At 38.3% G+C, this 15,000-nt stretch overlaps 1 protein-coding gene across 1 annotated transcript in view; it reads left to right on the top strand.

Moving 5' to 3' along the window:
• The window catches only part of LOC102819969 (protein CBFA2T1-like), a 225,340-nt gene that overhangs the window by 114,947 nt on the left and 95,393 nt on the right, over positions 1 to 15,000 (top strand). The window contains 2 exon segments of the mRNA XM_006859256.1: positions 5,812 to 5,949; positions 8,799 to 9,040. Of these exon segments, the coding sequence (XP_006859318.1) occupies positions 5,812 to 5,949; positions 8,799 to 9,040 (380 nt within the window).

The following is a 15,000-nucleotide window of genomic DNA, read 5'->3' on the forward strand; positions in this document are numbered from 1 at the left end:
GAGGTTGGCCCAGGATCGGGCAGTGTTTCGTTCTGCTGTGCATAAGGTAGCTATGGGTCGGTACCAACTTGATGGCACCTAACAACAACAATTGCAAAGTCGTTTGAATTACAAAGTCGGTGGTTCAAGCTTATCAGCTACTTCTTGGAAATCACATACAGGGTCGCTATGAGTCAGAACTGACTTGACAGCACTTGACAACAACAATATGAATCAGTGGTGTAGCATTGTGGAATAAAGCACTGCACTGCAAGGTCGGTTTAAAGCACAGGGTCAGTAGTTCAAACGCATTGGCTGTTCCTTGGAAACCTCATACTAGGTTGCTATGAGTCAGAACCAACTCATTGGCATTTAACAACAACAGTATGAGTCAAGGAGCCTTGGTGGCTTAGTGGATTAAGCATTGAGTTGCTTACCACAAGGTCAGTAATTCAAACCTACCATCTGCTTCTAAGAGAAAACTAAGACTATCTGCTCCTGGAAAGATTTATAGTCTCAGAAATGCAAAGGAGCAGTTTTACTATGTCCTACTTGCTTTGAGCTCTGGTAGCGTCACGGAAGTAGCGTAGCGTAGTGGTTATGAATCCGGCTGTGAACCGCAAGGTCAGCAGTTTGAAACTACCAGCTGTTCCTCAGGAGAAAGATGAGGCTTTCTGCTCCCATAAACATACACAGCCTCGGAAACCCGGTACAGGGTCACTATGAGTTGAAACCGACTCCACGGCACATAACCACCACCACCACTTGCTTTGAAGGCCTGCTGTGGGGTGCTAGGATAATCAAGTCAGTTTGAACTGCACTGTTGGTGGCTCAAGCTCACCAACTGCTTCTCGGAAACCCTATACGGGGTCACTATGAGTCGGAAACCACTCAATGGCACTTAACAACGACATGGAGTTGCTTTGAGTTCTGGCATGGCACTGCAGATAATAAGCTCTGAAGTGCTAACTACAAGGTTGTCAGTTCAAACTCAGTTGCCACTCTTGGAAACCTTTTATAGGGTTACTATGAATTGGAATGACTCGTTGGCATACAACAACAGCAACACAGGGTTGCTATGAGTTGAAATCAATGTGATGGCAGTGAGTTTTAATATGAGTCAGGCACTGTGCTGAGGCTACAAACATCATCTCATTTATCCTCCCATGTCCCTATGAGGCTTGTTGTTGTTTTTAAGTTACTTTTTATGTTCCAACTCATAGAGACCCTTTATAGGGTTTCTGAGGAGCTGCTGGTGGATTTGAACTGCCGACCTTGTGGTTTTCAGTCTGATCTCATAGTGCCACATCAGGACCCCTTAGAGGATCATATTCCCATTTTTAATAATAAGAAGGGCTGAGGCCCAGGTTTACTAGCATGCCTAAGGGATTCATTATGAGTGTTTGGAGAGAAAACATTTAAAAGCAAGTCTCTCCTAACTTGAAAGCTCACTGGTTGGATCATCTGTCCTTCTGCTTTTTCCACCTTGCTTTTAGATGTTTTCAGATATTAGTGTTTAACATTATTCTCTAGACATTGTCAAAGGGTTCTGAGCAGAAATGAATTACCAGAAATTCCCATAAAGGAAATATCACAGTAGCATTGGGGAGATAGGATAGCATGCAGACGTAACCATGGCAACTTTTCTAGTTGGCCAGCAGTCTCCTGTTGTAATATTTCATGGCCAGACATTGGAGATACTAAGTGACTTTAACCTCTGAACTCTACTTGCCATCGTTTTTGGTGAAATAAAAATCAAAATTTGTATGCAGTTTTTGTTTCTCCTTAGCTCCCATCTCCTTTCCTGCTTTCCTTTAGTAGTACCTGAATAACGGGAGTAGTCACTTTGAATTAAACCTTATGGTTGCTATCTTCTAGCTTCCATAACTGACCCTTACTCAAATATGACTAACTCTAACGTCCAAGAAGTTCCTCAGAATGCATATCATCCATGATCTATAGCTATTTCTTCTATTACAATGGCATGATGAACTTTGGTAGAAAAATGTATACATTCACTGATACTGAGTGTCCCATAGTTTTACTGTTTGCTTCTAGAATGTTGCGTTAAACATGGAAAATATAGATTGCCCATCAGTTCTTCATACTTTAAAAAATCATCTGGAACTACTTGAATGAACTGAAAGCAAATAAGTGTTAGGGCAGGTTATGACATACTTTTTTTCTTTTTACTTAAAAAAAAAAAGGAAATGGAAAACATTCCACTTCTAGAAGGCCTTGGCATTGAATTGGATATTGAAATGGTATCAGTAATGTATTTATATATGCCACATTTTCTTCCACGCCTCAGCCATCTTTAATACATATGTGTTGGACATTTACCAAGTAAGTTGAAATGTTATTACATAGGGAACATTGTCTTATTTAGAAATGGCCTGAATCATTTAAGATAGACGTTAAGTCAGCCCTTTTGATTCAACTTACATTCTCTCCCTTGTCTGATATTGTTCTTTTTTCATTTGAATCATTTTGTGCCACTTTCTAAATGGTAGATAACATCATCCCCCTACAGGATCTGAGAATTGAAATGACATACAAAAAAGTACAATTAGAAATATATAAAAGAACTTTAAAAAAATACATAAGAAATAAACTTAATATTGGTTTTATCGTATCTTCTAATTTGAAATGGAATGAAATACTTCTGTGGTTAAAACATAATTCTTTGCTGTGTGCTATAAAAGTTTCAAAAATATGTATTTCAAAATGTGTGTGTGTGTTTTAATAATTCAAAACAAATGCAACAGGTCTCAGCATACTTGAAACACATTTTCTGCGTTTATCTGAAATCTCTCTGTTCCAGAGGGTGGTTGTTGTTGTTAAGTGCCATCGAGTCGGTTCCGACCCATAGCGACCCTGTAACAGGGTTTCCGAGGGTGTAAATCTTTACAGGAGTAGAAAGCCTTATCTTTCTCCCGCGGAGCGGCTGGTAGTTTCGAACCGCTGACCTTATGGTTCACAGCCCGATTCGTAGAGGGTACTTGTGTGTATATGGATTAGGCATGGCCTGTTATTTCACCAGTCTGTTTCAATCCTGGATTGATTGCACTGAAAAGTCCAGAATGAGATACATATGGCCCTACTTGGTCTAAGTTTTAGGACCTCTGAGTTAAAACTCCATTTGAACAGTGTGAAGCTGATCATCACAGAAATTTGGCTAATGTCAAAGTCTTAAAGATATACACACATACATAGTTATATTCCAATTAGAATATATAAATTACTGCTTGAAATAGTGGCATTTTCTGTGCTTTGATGCAATGGTTATTATACCTAAAATATTGATGTAATTTTAAAAATTAAAAAAAAAAAGCATCCATCTCTATTATTTTTATTAAAGTTCTTCTGGATAGGAATCAAGTTGCAAACATGAGCAAGACAAGTATTCAAAACTTTTCCTAACTGAAGTTATGAACATATAAAAATGTGTTTTTAAAGTAGGAGTAGAAATAAAAATATAAAGATCACTTCAATAAATGTGAAGAGAAGATACTTTGTCAACTGCATAGTGTATTTCTTTTTTTTCGAAGTGAAGGTTATTTATAAAATAATAAAGAAAAAAAAATGGGCTTTGGATGTGTCTGAAAGTTTGGGAACTGCTTATTCATTATGTAGACGCACACAAGCTAGGGTGCTCTGCCCACTTTTGTAAGGTTTAGCTTTTAGCCGTTCGTATAAACAGCCGTCTCGTTTCTCCCTGACTTATTCTTTTCAGTCTTTCCTCTTCTATTGCTGGATTAATTTTTTTAGTTATTCCCCCATCCCCTTCTCCCTCCTGCGCCTCCTTTCTCTGTCTGTGTAACCACGTGCTTCAAATCTGTGGATCTGGACTGCCTTCTCCAATATTTCAGTGTGAGTGTTAGCAGAATGAAAACCAGATGGACCAGCAGTTCCCACTGTTATCTCCCAGCAGAGTCTGGCAAGCCTCCCTTCATCCCTCCTTCCTTGGCATGACAGAAATATTTGCCTTTATTTAGGGAGACTTGTATTTGCTGCTGTACCTTTTCCCTCAGCTGCAACATAAGCGGAAAGCTATTTATTCCCTTGTTGCTGAGGTTGGTTGAGGTGAGTAGAATGTGCAATGAATTTAACTATTGAAGAAGCGGTTTTAAGCCTACTTAATTTGCGTGATTATCTAGATAGGGGACTTCCTGATGTTGGTTGTTAAATGGTTTGGAGTAGCAATATAAAGACACAGCTTTCACAATAAAATAAAGGTAGAAATACTCTCTACCTATGTCTTTGCCATCATTTCACTTGGAATACTTTTATTTGTGTGTTTTATTTACCAGTATTATAAATTAAGAAAGACACTGACAGTCTTAACTAAATATTGTGGGATATCCTCTTATAGAATGATGTAAATGGTCTCATGGTAATAGTGTCAACATTATTTTAACTTTCAAATATATTTTATTATAACTCAAGTCTGTGAAATTGATTTGAACAAAGGTGAGCTGGATTTGGAATTGTGATAGTAGTAATTTAGACTTTTCCATTTCTTTTAATAATTGACTCTGAAGTAATGTAGATAATTTGTCACTGTGATTATTAGGATCTTTTCTGAGGCCTATTTTTTCTTAAAAGGAGTCCTGTTGTGGTGCTGTGGGTTAATGTGCTGGACTGTGAGGTTGGGTTGAACCACAAGGTTGGCGGTTCAAGCTCACCAGCCACTCCTTGGAAACCCTCTCCAGGATTGCTATTAGTCGGAACTGTCTCAACGGCACTTAACAGCAACAGCAACATTCCTTATTAATAGTCCATGGTATTTTAATTCTCAAAGTCTAAGCAAGAAATATTTATGCTTAAGGCTGCAAGAGGCTCCTCAAAACATTCTAGGGGGGCATGCATGTGTTTGCAGAAAGAATATTGAATCTACAAAAACTGACCATAAAAAACCCTCTCATTTTTACTGGGTTATCTGTTGCTTTGATAAGTAGATTAGGTTGAGAAAAAATTTGCAGAATTTAGGGGAAATATGTATTTAGTAGATAATAGTGATGGGCTGCAATTGTTCATTATTCAGTAACCAGTAGATTTCTCTGTATCTGTCTTGTATTACATGAAATATATGAGGAGAATCTCCCGTTGTTTTAGCTCTCAATTTGGTTCTTAATTTTTACTCTGCCTACAATGATTGATTGAAGTATTGGTCTCATGTTTTTAAAATCGTGAACCATAAACTCATGCATTCTAACTTAAATAATAGCGCACCTGCATTGTGTGACATATGGCGTTTATATAGTCTAGGTGATTTTTAAAACAGTGTACAAAATTGAAGTGAGAGATGTGTCTGGGAGACATAACCTGTTTCATCAAATAGTCCAGAAAACAAAGCATGGAAGAGGGGCGGCAGGTGTTAGGGAAAATAGTCACAAAGGACTGGTTCCTACCAGTATCTCACCTGCATAACAGAGCTGCAGGCTTCTGTTATTTCTGAGCTGTCATGAAGGGGGTTCATTACCATCCTCCTTCCTCATCTATTTTTACTTCTTGCTAATGTTGGCTTCAGCTTGGAGTGAAGTTGCGCTGTTGCATATAACACTACCAAGGTAGCATCTGGCCAAGCCAGAAATAACAATAGAGTATAATACAACCCAGTTACAAATGAGGTCCTGCCATCTGTGTTACACCTTCTAAAGTAGGGTTTGGATGATAAATTCCTGATTTAAACTTCAGTAGAGAAGCATATTTATTGATAGAAGATGTGGAATCTCTTCTGTTGGCTTGCTTTTCAAAAAAGATAAATCGCACTTTAAAAACTGAGGTACTTAAGGCATGAAATAACATGTTGGTGGTGGCATCCCGCAGATCGTACTGAGAAGCACTCCACAATGCCAGACTCACCGGTGGATGTGAAGACACAATCTAGGTTGACTCCTCCAACAATGCCACCACCCCCAACGACTCAAGGAGCTCCAAGAACCAGTTCATTTACGCCCACAACGTGTAAGTAGTCATTTCTGGATTTCCTGTTTGGGGTTTGAAATGAATTATTATTTGTAAATAGGAATTAAAGAAAAATGAGAGTCATCATCAATGTATCATGCAGAAACTAATGTATTTGCTACTAAGTAGGTATTGTACTCCTAGGTATTGTAGCTTAAGCAGTAGATAACATTTGGAAGAGAGCCAGTATTTGTCTTCTTTTCATTATTACTTCAGAACTGTAGTTTGCTATGATTTTAACAAAGTATTTCTCTTGGTCTATAGCTTCTATTGTTGCTACTATAATGTTTTCTTTTCTTAAATACATTTTTACTGCCCCTCCCCTCTTGTATATTACCCTCCCTGTCACTCAAGAGCTAATGTGTCTATCCTCTAGCCAGTGAATTATTCTCCCTTGACCCCCACCCCTGTTAACCCTCAAAGAGTGTTTCTTTTAGTATGAAAACCTTTTTTTGAGTTTTTAACAATAGTGGTCTCATGCAGTATATGTCCGTTTGTCATTGACTAATGTCACTCAGAATAATGTCCTCCAGGTTCATCCTTGACGTGAGATGTTTCATAGGTACATCATAACTCTTCATCATTGAAATACATTTTTAAATTGTGATAAGTATATAAGTAACAAACGTTTGCCATTTCAGTAGTCTTCATATGTGTAGTTCGGTGATATTAAATATGTTTATCATATTGTTCAACCATTACCAGTAATCATTCCATAATTTCTTAAGTTAACTTATGTAATGTTGTTGTTGTTAAGTGCTGTTGAGTTGGTTCTAACCTATGGTGACCCTGTATAGGGTTTCCTAGGAGAAGCTGGTGAGCTTGAATCGCCAACCTTGTGGTTCAAGCCAACTTTGCAGTCTAGCGTATTAACCCACAGCACCACACCAGGAGTCCTGTGTAATGTAGAGCTCTTTATTTTAGTTTGTTCAGTTTGACTTGGAGCATGGAAATAAGGTAAACTTACTTTCAGGTTGGTGCCCTGGTGTGGTGCTGTAGGATAGCACTGGACTGCTAATTATAAGGTCAGTGGTTCAGACCCATCAGTTGATCTTTGGAAGCCCTATATAGAGTTGCTATGAGTCAGAACCAATTTGATGACACATAACAACAATAAAAAGTTCCAGGTTACTTCTGATCTTCTAACAGCACATTACTCTCTATTTCAAATAGTTACAAATAATATTAAAATTTAGCATCCTTAAGTTAAAAAGGATTCCTTATGTGGCACTGTAGGGTAAGCACTGTACTGCTAACCATGGAATCAGTGGTTCAGACCCTCTGGCTGCTCCTTCTACACAGGGTCGCTATGAGTCAGAACCAACTTGATGACACTTAGCAACAAGAAGTTAAAAAAGATTATTTAAGAAATAAATATAGAGAACTTTCTGAAATAAACAACATCTTGTCTTAAATTGCCAACACGGTCAAGCCCTATGTACTGAGTCAATGAAGTATATTGCTTTCTGTCCTCTATGTTTCAGACAGAACATTCTGACAGGATAGGAACTTGTCTTTCTTTTTATTGTACTCCAGTAAAGATAGTAGATAAATTTGTTTTACTAAGTCTCAAAGTCCTGGTTAAAATTGTCATCAAGGATTTGTGAAACTAATAAATAGTATCTGTTGTAGATAACACTGTTTACAGATCATGTGCCATAAACCATATGACTGAAAAAGAATTAACAAGTAAAAGTAGACTATAAGGAATGGACAAAATATAGCCCCCAGATTGCTTATGCTATGCCTCACTTCCATTTAAAAGACCCTTTTAAATGTGTAAGGCATAGGGAACTGTGATGGTGCCAAATTGTAACCCTGCTAGCATGTTTTCAGTTTGTCGTCACCTAATGCCACACTGGTAGACAGGTGTCTTTTGTGAAAGGTCCTAGTTAGCTATAATTTCTTGGCAGCTTACTTTGGTATTACGTTTTGAGGAAGAGAACCATTTTATTATCTTGAAATGAAACTTTTTGGATTAGTACAGTCCTTAAAGCATCCTCAAACTACTGCTAGAGACAGTTTTATCCAACTTATTATAAAAATGATATATTTGATAAACAAATTAACCATTTAATTCATCTTAACATGGCAAAATTAACTTTTTTCTAGCTTGGTTCATGTGGACTGTTGTCTTGGTATTCAAATGAATTTATGAGAAATACATTTTCTGAATCCATTCTATTGGTTGGATTTGCTTGTTTCCTTTCAATTTCTTGAAATAACTCCTTGATAAACACTATCCTTTTTGGCTTCTTGCGTACAGTTTGCATTTCCCTTAAAAAAGTGGTTAGGAAATATGTGGGAGAAAATAGCCTTCTAATTGGGTGGTAGAAGGTTAAAACTTGAAAGCCCTATTTCTATAAACACAGCTGTCAGTTGTGTGTACAAAACATTATTAAAAATGTTCAGTGATAAATTTAGTCTCCACCAAATGTACACTTTCTCTTGGGGAGCAGTTTAGAAAGGAATAGTCCTGTTATATTGATATAAGCCTGTGACAAAAGGCTGACAGCCAAACACTGTTTGTTCTATGTTTGAAACATTTCAGGTGGTTGGCATATGTGAACATGGGAGGCAGGGCTGTCCTTGTATTACAGCCGACTCCATTTATTATCAGCTTCTGTGCAGAGCACTGTTAAGTGGTGTGTGGAAAGGACTCATTTAATTGTAGAGAACCCAAGCCTTTGGTCATCCTGCAGAAATCAAAGCATTTTACAGGTCCCAGCATTTAAAAACTTTAAAAACAGTCACTAGATGTAAGTGGAAGGAAATAAGATTGTCACTTCTTGTGCCTGTGATCATAAAGGTGATTTTTTTTTTTCTTTCTGATTTTGTGCCTTTGACAGTAACTAATGGCACGAGCCATTCACCTACAGCCTTGAATGGCGCCCCTTCGCCACCCAATGGCTTTAGCAACGGGCCTTCTTCTTCTTCCTCCTCTTCTCTGGCAAATCAACAGCTGCCCCCAGCCTGTGGCGCCAGGCAACTCAGTAAGCTGAAACGCTTCCTTACTACCCTGCAGCAGTTTGGCAATGACATTTCACCAGAGATAGGAGAGCGAGTCCGCACCCTCGTACTAGGACTGGTGGTAAGCAAACTCTATTGGCTTTATCTTCTGAGGGAAAGGGAACTGTGTATGTGGAAGAGTAAAAAATACAAGCCCTAGTCTCACAACTGAACCAGGTGGCAGGGATCCCACCATGCTCCGTCCTTTAGTGTAACACTCGTACATCTGGAGATTGTTGAAGCATAATTAATTGTATAGAAAATATGTTTTCAATTCTGGATTATGTACTGACCTTTACCATGGTTCCATTTACTATTTAATAAAGATGCCTATACCACAGGAGTACTGGTGACTCTGTAGGATAAATACTGAACTACTAACCACAAGGTCAGCAGTTCAGACCTAGCTGCTCCTCTCTGAGGGAGAAGGACGAGGTTTTCTGCTGAAGATTTACAACCTTGGAAACCCCATATATAGGGTCGCTGAGTTGGGGCTGACTTGATAGTGCACAACAACATGGTTATAAAGTTATCTTTATCGTATGCATAAATGTGGTGATGGTGGTGCTGGCAGTGATGTGCCGTGGAGTTGGTTCCAACTCATAGCGACCCTGTACAGGGTTTCTGAGGCTGTAAATCTTTACGGGAGCAGAAAGCCTCATCTTTCTCCCATGGAACAGCTGGTAGTTTTGAACTGCTGACAGTAAGATTAGCAGCCTGACTCGTAACCACTATGCTACCAGAGCTCCTTGTACACAAAAACATATGCACTAAATTAAAATAATCTCCTAGCCTGACTAGTGACTGACTACCTGGCTAAGTGTGGTCAAGTGGGTTCCGATTCATAGTGACCTTGTATTGGGTCTCTGAGGAGTGACTACTGGGTTTGAACCGCCAACCTTATAGTTCAAAACTGACCTTTTGGTCCAGTGTCTTATCCGGCAGTGTTACACTGGGCCTGACTAGTAGCTCTCAGCAGTGACAAAATGGTGGATTTTGTTATGTGAATGATTCACTTAATCTAATTGGGTGCTCTTTTTATCTTACTTGCTTTGGGGTTTTTTACTGTTGGCCTAGATCAACAATAATTTATACCAAGTGAAAAAATTTTCACTTCATTATTTTTATTTTTAAGGCCAATAACTTTAAAACAAAACAAAACAAAAAAATGTGTTGTTGTTTTTGGGTGGAATTATTTAAATCATTAGTTTGAGAACCAAAACAAAAATTAAATCCATTGTTGTTGAGTGGATTCCAACACCTAAACACCATATAACGCAGGGTAGAAATGCACCATAGGGTTTCCAAACCTGTAAATCTTTGTGGAAGCTGACTGCCGCTATCTTCTCCCATGATTAACACCTGTGTGCTTAACCACTGTACCATCAGGGCTCCTAGTTTGAAAATTGTTGTTAAGTGCTGTCAAATCGATTCCGACCCATAGCGACCCTGTACAGAGTTTCCGAGGCTGTAAATCTTTATGGGAGCAGACCGCCATCAGTTTGAGAATAGACATGTTAATTTTGGACATTATACTTATACTTTACGGACTCCTTGTGTGGCTGGTGCTGTATGATCAGCACTGCACTTTGAACCACAAAGGCAGTTCAGATCTACCAGCTGCTCCTCAGAAACCCTATAGAGAGTCGCTATGAGTTGGAACTGACTCAACGACACTTAACAACAACACCTGTACTCTGTTTTACACATTATCACATTGGAAATTAGAATATGTCATTTTTTTTTCTTATGCCCTAAATCGCTTTTGCATTATTGTGATTTTCTACTTATAAGACAGCTTCCAAAAGTTCATGGAAAAATGGAATGAAAAGATACTGACATTTTCCCGCAATCTTTGAAACACCCTCATTTGTGGAAGATCTTGTAGTATTTAATACTTTAGTCTTTCGTACACTGAGTCACATATTCAGTCCTTCTTCATCAAGGCTTGTGGTGGAGCTGAAATTCACATGACTGGTAGCAGTTTCTTTTTTCTTGCAATAGATCAAGAAAAAAGAAACTGTATTTTTGTTGCATGGCCATACCAGTTGTGCTTTACAAAAAAAAAAAAAAAAAAGACCTAGAATTATTATATTTTTTAAACTTTTCATTGTGAATTGGTTACAAGTTTCCAGAGTGAATTGGTTTCCATTCAGCAGTTCATACGTATTTTGTTTTGTGACCTTGGTCGTAGTTCCCACGGTATAGCAACACTTTTCTCACTCTCTTCCTGTGTTTACCATTTGTCCTTCTTTCCTACCCCTTCCTACACGCTAAGCTTTATCCTGGGCAAAAGCTACTCTTTTGACTTCAGATGGTGGATTGTTCTAAGCCGTATGTACCTCCCTGATGTTTTTGTTCACCTTGGAGACCTGTCTATTCTTTGAAAGTTGAGCCACAGGCCTGAGTTCAGTTTCAGGCTTGAAGGATGTCTAAGGGCCATTGTCTTGGAGGTTTTACCAGTTTCTGTCAGATCAATCAGTCTGAAAGATCTAGAATTTAAGAACTAGTTTTGGGGAGTAGAATACCACAGTGGTTCCAAGGCAGGCTGTTAACCATAAGGTCAGCAGTTTGAAACTAGTAGCCATTCCATGGGAGAAAGATGAGGCTTTCTGCTCCCTTAAAGATTTACATCCTTGGAAATCCTATACAGGGTTGTTGTGAGTTGGAACCGACTCCACGGCACATAACCATCATCACCACGGTACATATGGAGTCCAGGTGTGGTACTGTAGGATAAGCATTAGACTGCTAACTGAAAGGTCAGTAGTTCAAATTCACCAGCCACTCCTCAGAAACCCTATATAGAGTCGGTATGAGTTAGAACTGACTTGATAGCACTTAATAACAACAACACTGGTATCACTGTGGTTAAAGTGCTTACTACCAGCTTAAAAGTGGTTCAAATCCACTTGTCACTCCATGGTAGAAACACATGGCAGCCTCTTTTTGTAAAGATTATTGTTGTCATTAAGTGCCATTGAGTCAGGTCTGATACATAGTAACCCTGTATAAGGTTTTTGAGGAGCGGCTGGTGGGTTTGAATCACTGACCTTGTGGTAACAGTCCAGTGCTTTTCCTACAGCGCCATATCAGGACTCCTTCGTAAAGATGGCAGCTGTGGATTACAGTTATACTCTGTCCTGTAGGGTTGCTGGGGAGTGCAGTGACTTCATACAATAAGCACTGGACTGTCAACCAGAAGGTCTGTGGTCTGAGCCCACCAGTCACCCCACAGGAGAAAAATGAGGCTTTCTGCTCCCAAGAAGATTTAAAGCCTTGGAAACCCAGTACAGGGTTGCCATGTATTGAAACTGACTCGTCAGCACTTAACAACAACAACAATAGGGTTGCTAGAAGTTGGAATCAACTTGACTGCAATGGGTTTGGGTATTTTTGTTTGGTTTGGTTTTGGTGAAGTAGACTTCCTTCAAATCACATCTCAAATTTGACAGAGATTTTACAATTTAATTTTTAACTGTTAACGCCCTCTCCCTCCCACTCCAACAATAAAACAAAGCTCTCAGAAGCCATCAGCTTCACCTAGCAAATCTATAGGTGCCATTGAGGTGATTTTGAATAGAAGTATCTCAAGTCTATTTTAGGTACAATTATCAAATCAGTAATTTTTTTCCTTGTTTACTCTTGAGTTTTAGAAATATATTCAAAGTAAAGCCAAAGCAAAAATTTTATCACATGAATGATGGATATGCTAGTAAAAAAAAAATGGTTTTGTGAAAACTACCGTATGGGTTTTGATATGTTCTGTATTAACAATGGCTTATATCACTTAAAATGTGGAAATATTTGGCAGCTTTAAGTAGATTTTCTAACATACTAATTAGCAAGCCTTTGATTGAAGAAAATTTTCCTATTATATTTATTGTGTATCTAAAACTTTACAGAGGTTAAGGGATGGAATTAATTGCACCTTGCATATAATATTTTGTTGTTATTAAGTGCCGTCAAGTCAGTTCTGACCCACAACAACCCTGTATAGGATTTCTGAGGAGCGGCTGATGAGGTTGAACCACCAACCTTGCAGTTCAAACCAACTTTGCAGACTAGCTCATTAACCCTCAGCACCACACCAAGACCCAGTGAATATCTGTCCAATAAGTGAAAGCATGGAGAATGGACATTTGATTTGAGAACATGACTACAAGATTTTCCACATGTCATTTAATTCTCGGAATCACCTTGTACGGTAGTGATTTTTCCTGCATTTTAAACATAGGGAAACTGAGATTCAAAGAGGCTGAGTAAATTATACAAAGTCACACAACTGGGAGGGCTTATAATTTGAACCCAGATGATGATAAAACATAATCAGTTGCTTTATAGTATTATATTGAGCTAAGGAATTGGTTCTAAAAACTGTCTTTTTGAAAATGAACCAACAAAGCAAAATGAACTCATCCTCCCCTAAAAGGTTTGCTGATCTTTATTGTTATAGATTGTTGTTGTTATGTGCTATTGATTTTGTTCTAATTTATAGTGACCCATGTAGGGTTGCCAAGGAGTGGCTGGTGGGTTTGAACTGCCAACCTTGTGGGTACCAGTCCATTGTTTATCCAATAGCACCACACTGGGACTCCATTGTTATAAAACAGGAAGCTGGTGTTCATTCGTAGCTTCATGTAAAGGTGATTTGAGTCTGGTATGAAAAACTTACAACTTTGTGTTTCCATACTTTATAATAAAAGGGAAAGGAATTTCACAGAAGGTGAGTGAACGTTATTGTAACATTGTTAAGTCATAAATACCCCGAGTTTACCAGACATCAGGATGACTAATAACAATGAGATAAATGCTTAAATGCAAGCAACAGAAGTTAAGAGTAAAATTCCAGTTTCGATTCTGTCTAGTAATCATGGAAATAAATCAGAATAAGGTTAATTTACTCAACATCTTTATAGCAATACGTTTTCTGTTTTTAAAGTAGATGTTTACATCAACACACATTGTCTATTGTAGGATAAAAGCTTTAGGCTTAATTATGGGCTTATTTGTTTTATGTGTGGAGTTAGGAGTGAATTTCAAGCCATCTGTACAATCTCTTTTGGGTCAGCAGCAAGCATTGCCTCTAGGATGAATGGAATATCTTTATTAATTGGATTTTTTTTTTTTTTTTTACCTGCTACAAGACTCAGAAGAGCCCTAGTGTCATAGTGGTTAAGTACCCAGCTACCTAACAAAAAGTTGGCTGTTTGAACCCATTGGCCACTCTGCAGGAGAAAGATGTGATAGTCTGCTTCTGTAAAGATTTGTTGTTGTTGTTATGTGCCATGGAGTCGGTTCGGACCAATAGTGACCCTGTACAGGGTTTCGGAGGCTGTAAATCTTTACAGGAGCAGAAAGCCTCATCTTTCTCCTGTGGAACAGCTGGTAGTTTTGAACTGCTGACTGTGAGGTTCACAGCCCGATGCATAACCACGACGCTACCAGAGCCTTGAAAATCCTATAGGGGCAGTTCTTACTCTGTCTGATATGGTTGCTGTGAGTCAGAATTCATTCAAAGGCAATGGATAATGAATGGGTTGTAAGACTTGTGGAAGACAAACCTCTTCTTTGGCTTCATTAGCACAGCGTGCTAATCAACTTAGCTATTCATCCTGAGCAAAGAGAGCATGCACTGTGGAAAGACAGAAGGAAAAGGAGAATATTGTCACCAGGAAACACTGGCATTATATGTGGGATGAAAGGAGAGATTCTGACACTTGTCTCTGCTCCTTTTAAATGATCTGATGTGCTTTTAACAATATCCTGGTATGTTCATTTCCCACAAAAGTTGTATTAGTATGTTCTTCGTAATTGTAGAAGCTTTCCAGACAAACTATGCTTATGTCTAGGCACATTATTCTGAGAGGTACCATATTGAATGTATTTAATTTCAGTTTTTAAGAGTAAGTGATACGATAGATTATATGATCTTTTCTACAAAGTTAAAGATTTTATTTTGAAAATACAGCTTCCTGTATATACAACTATTTGTTGTTCAGTGTTTTTATTGTATTAATAAGAAGCAAATATATTTATAAT

This window comes from Chrysochloris asiatica, unplaced genomic scaffold (assembly GCF_000296735.1).
Source record: "Chrysochloris asiatica unplaced genomic scaffold, ChrAsi1.0 scaffold00031, whole genome shotgun sequence".
Classification (NCBI taxonomy): domain Eukaryota; kingdom Metazoa; phylum Chordata; class Mammalia; order Afrosoricida; family Chrysochloridae; genus Chrysochloris; species Chrysochloris asiatica.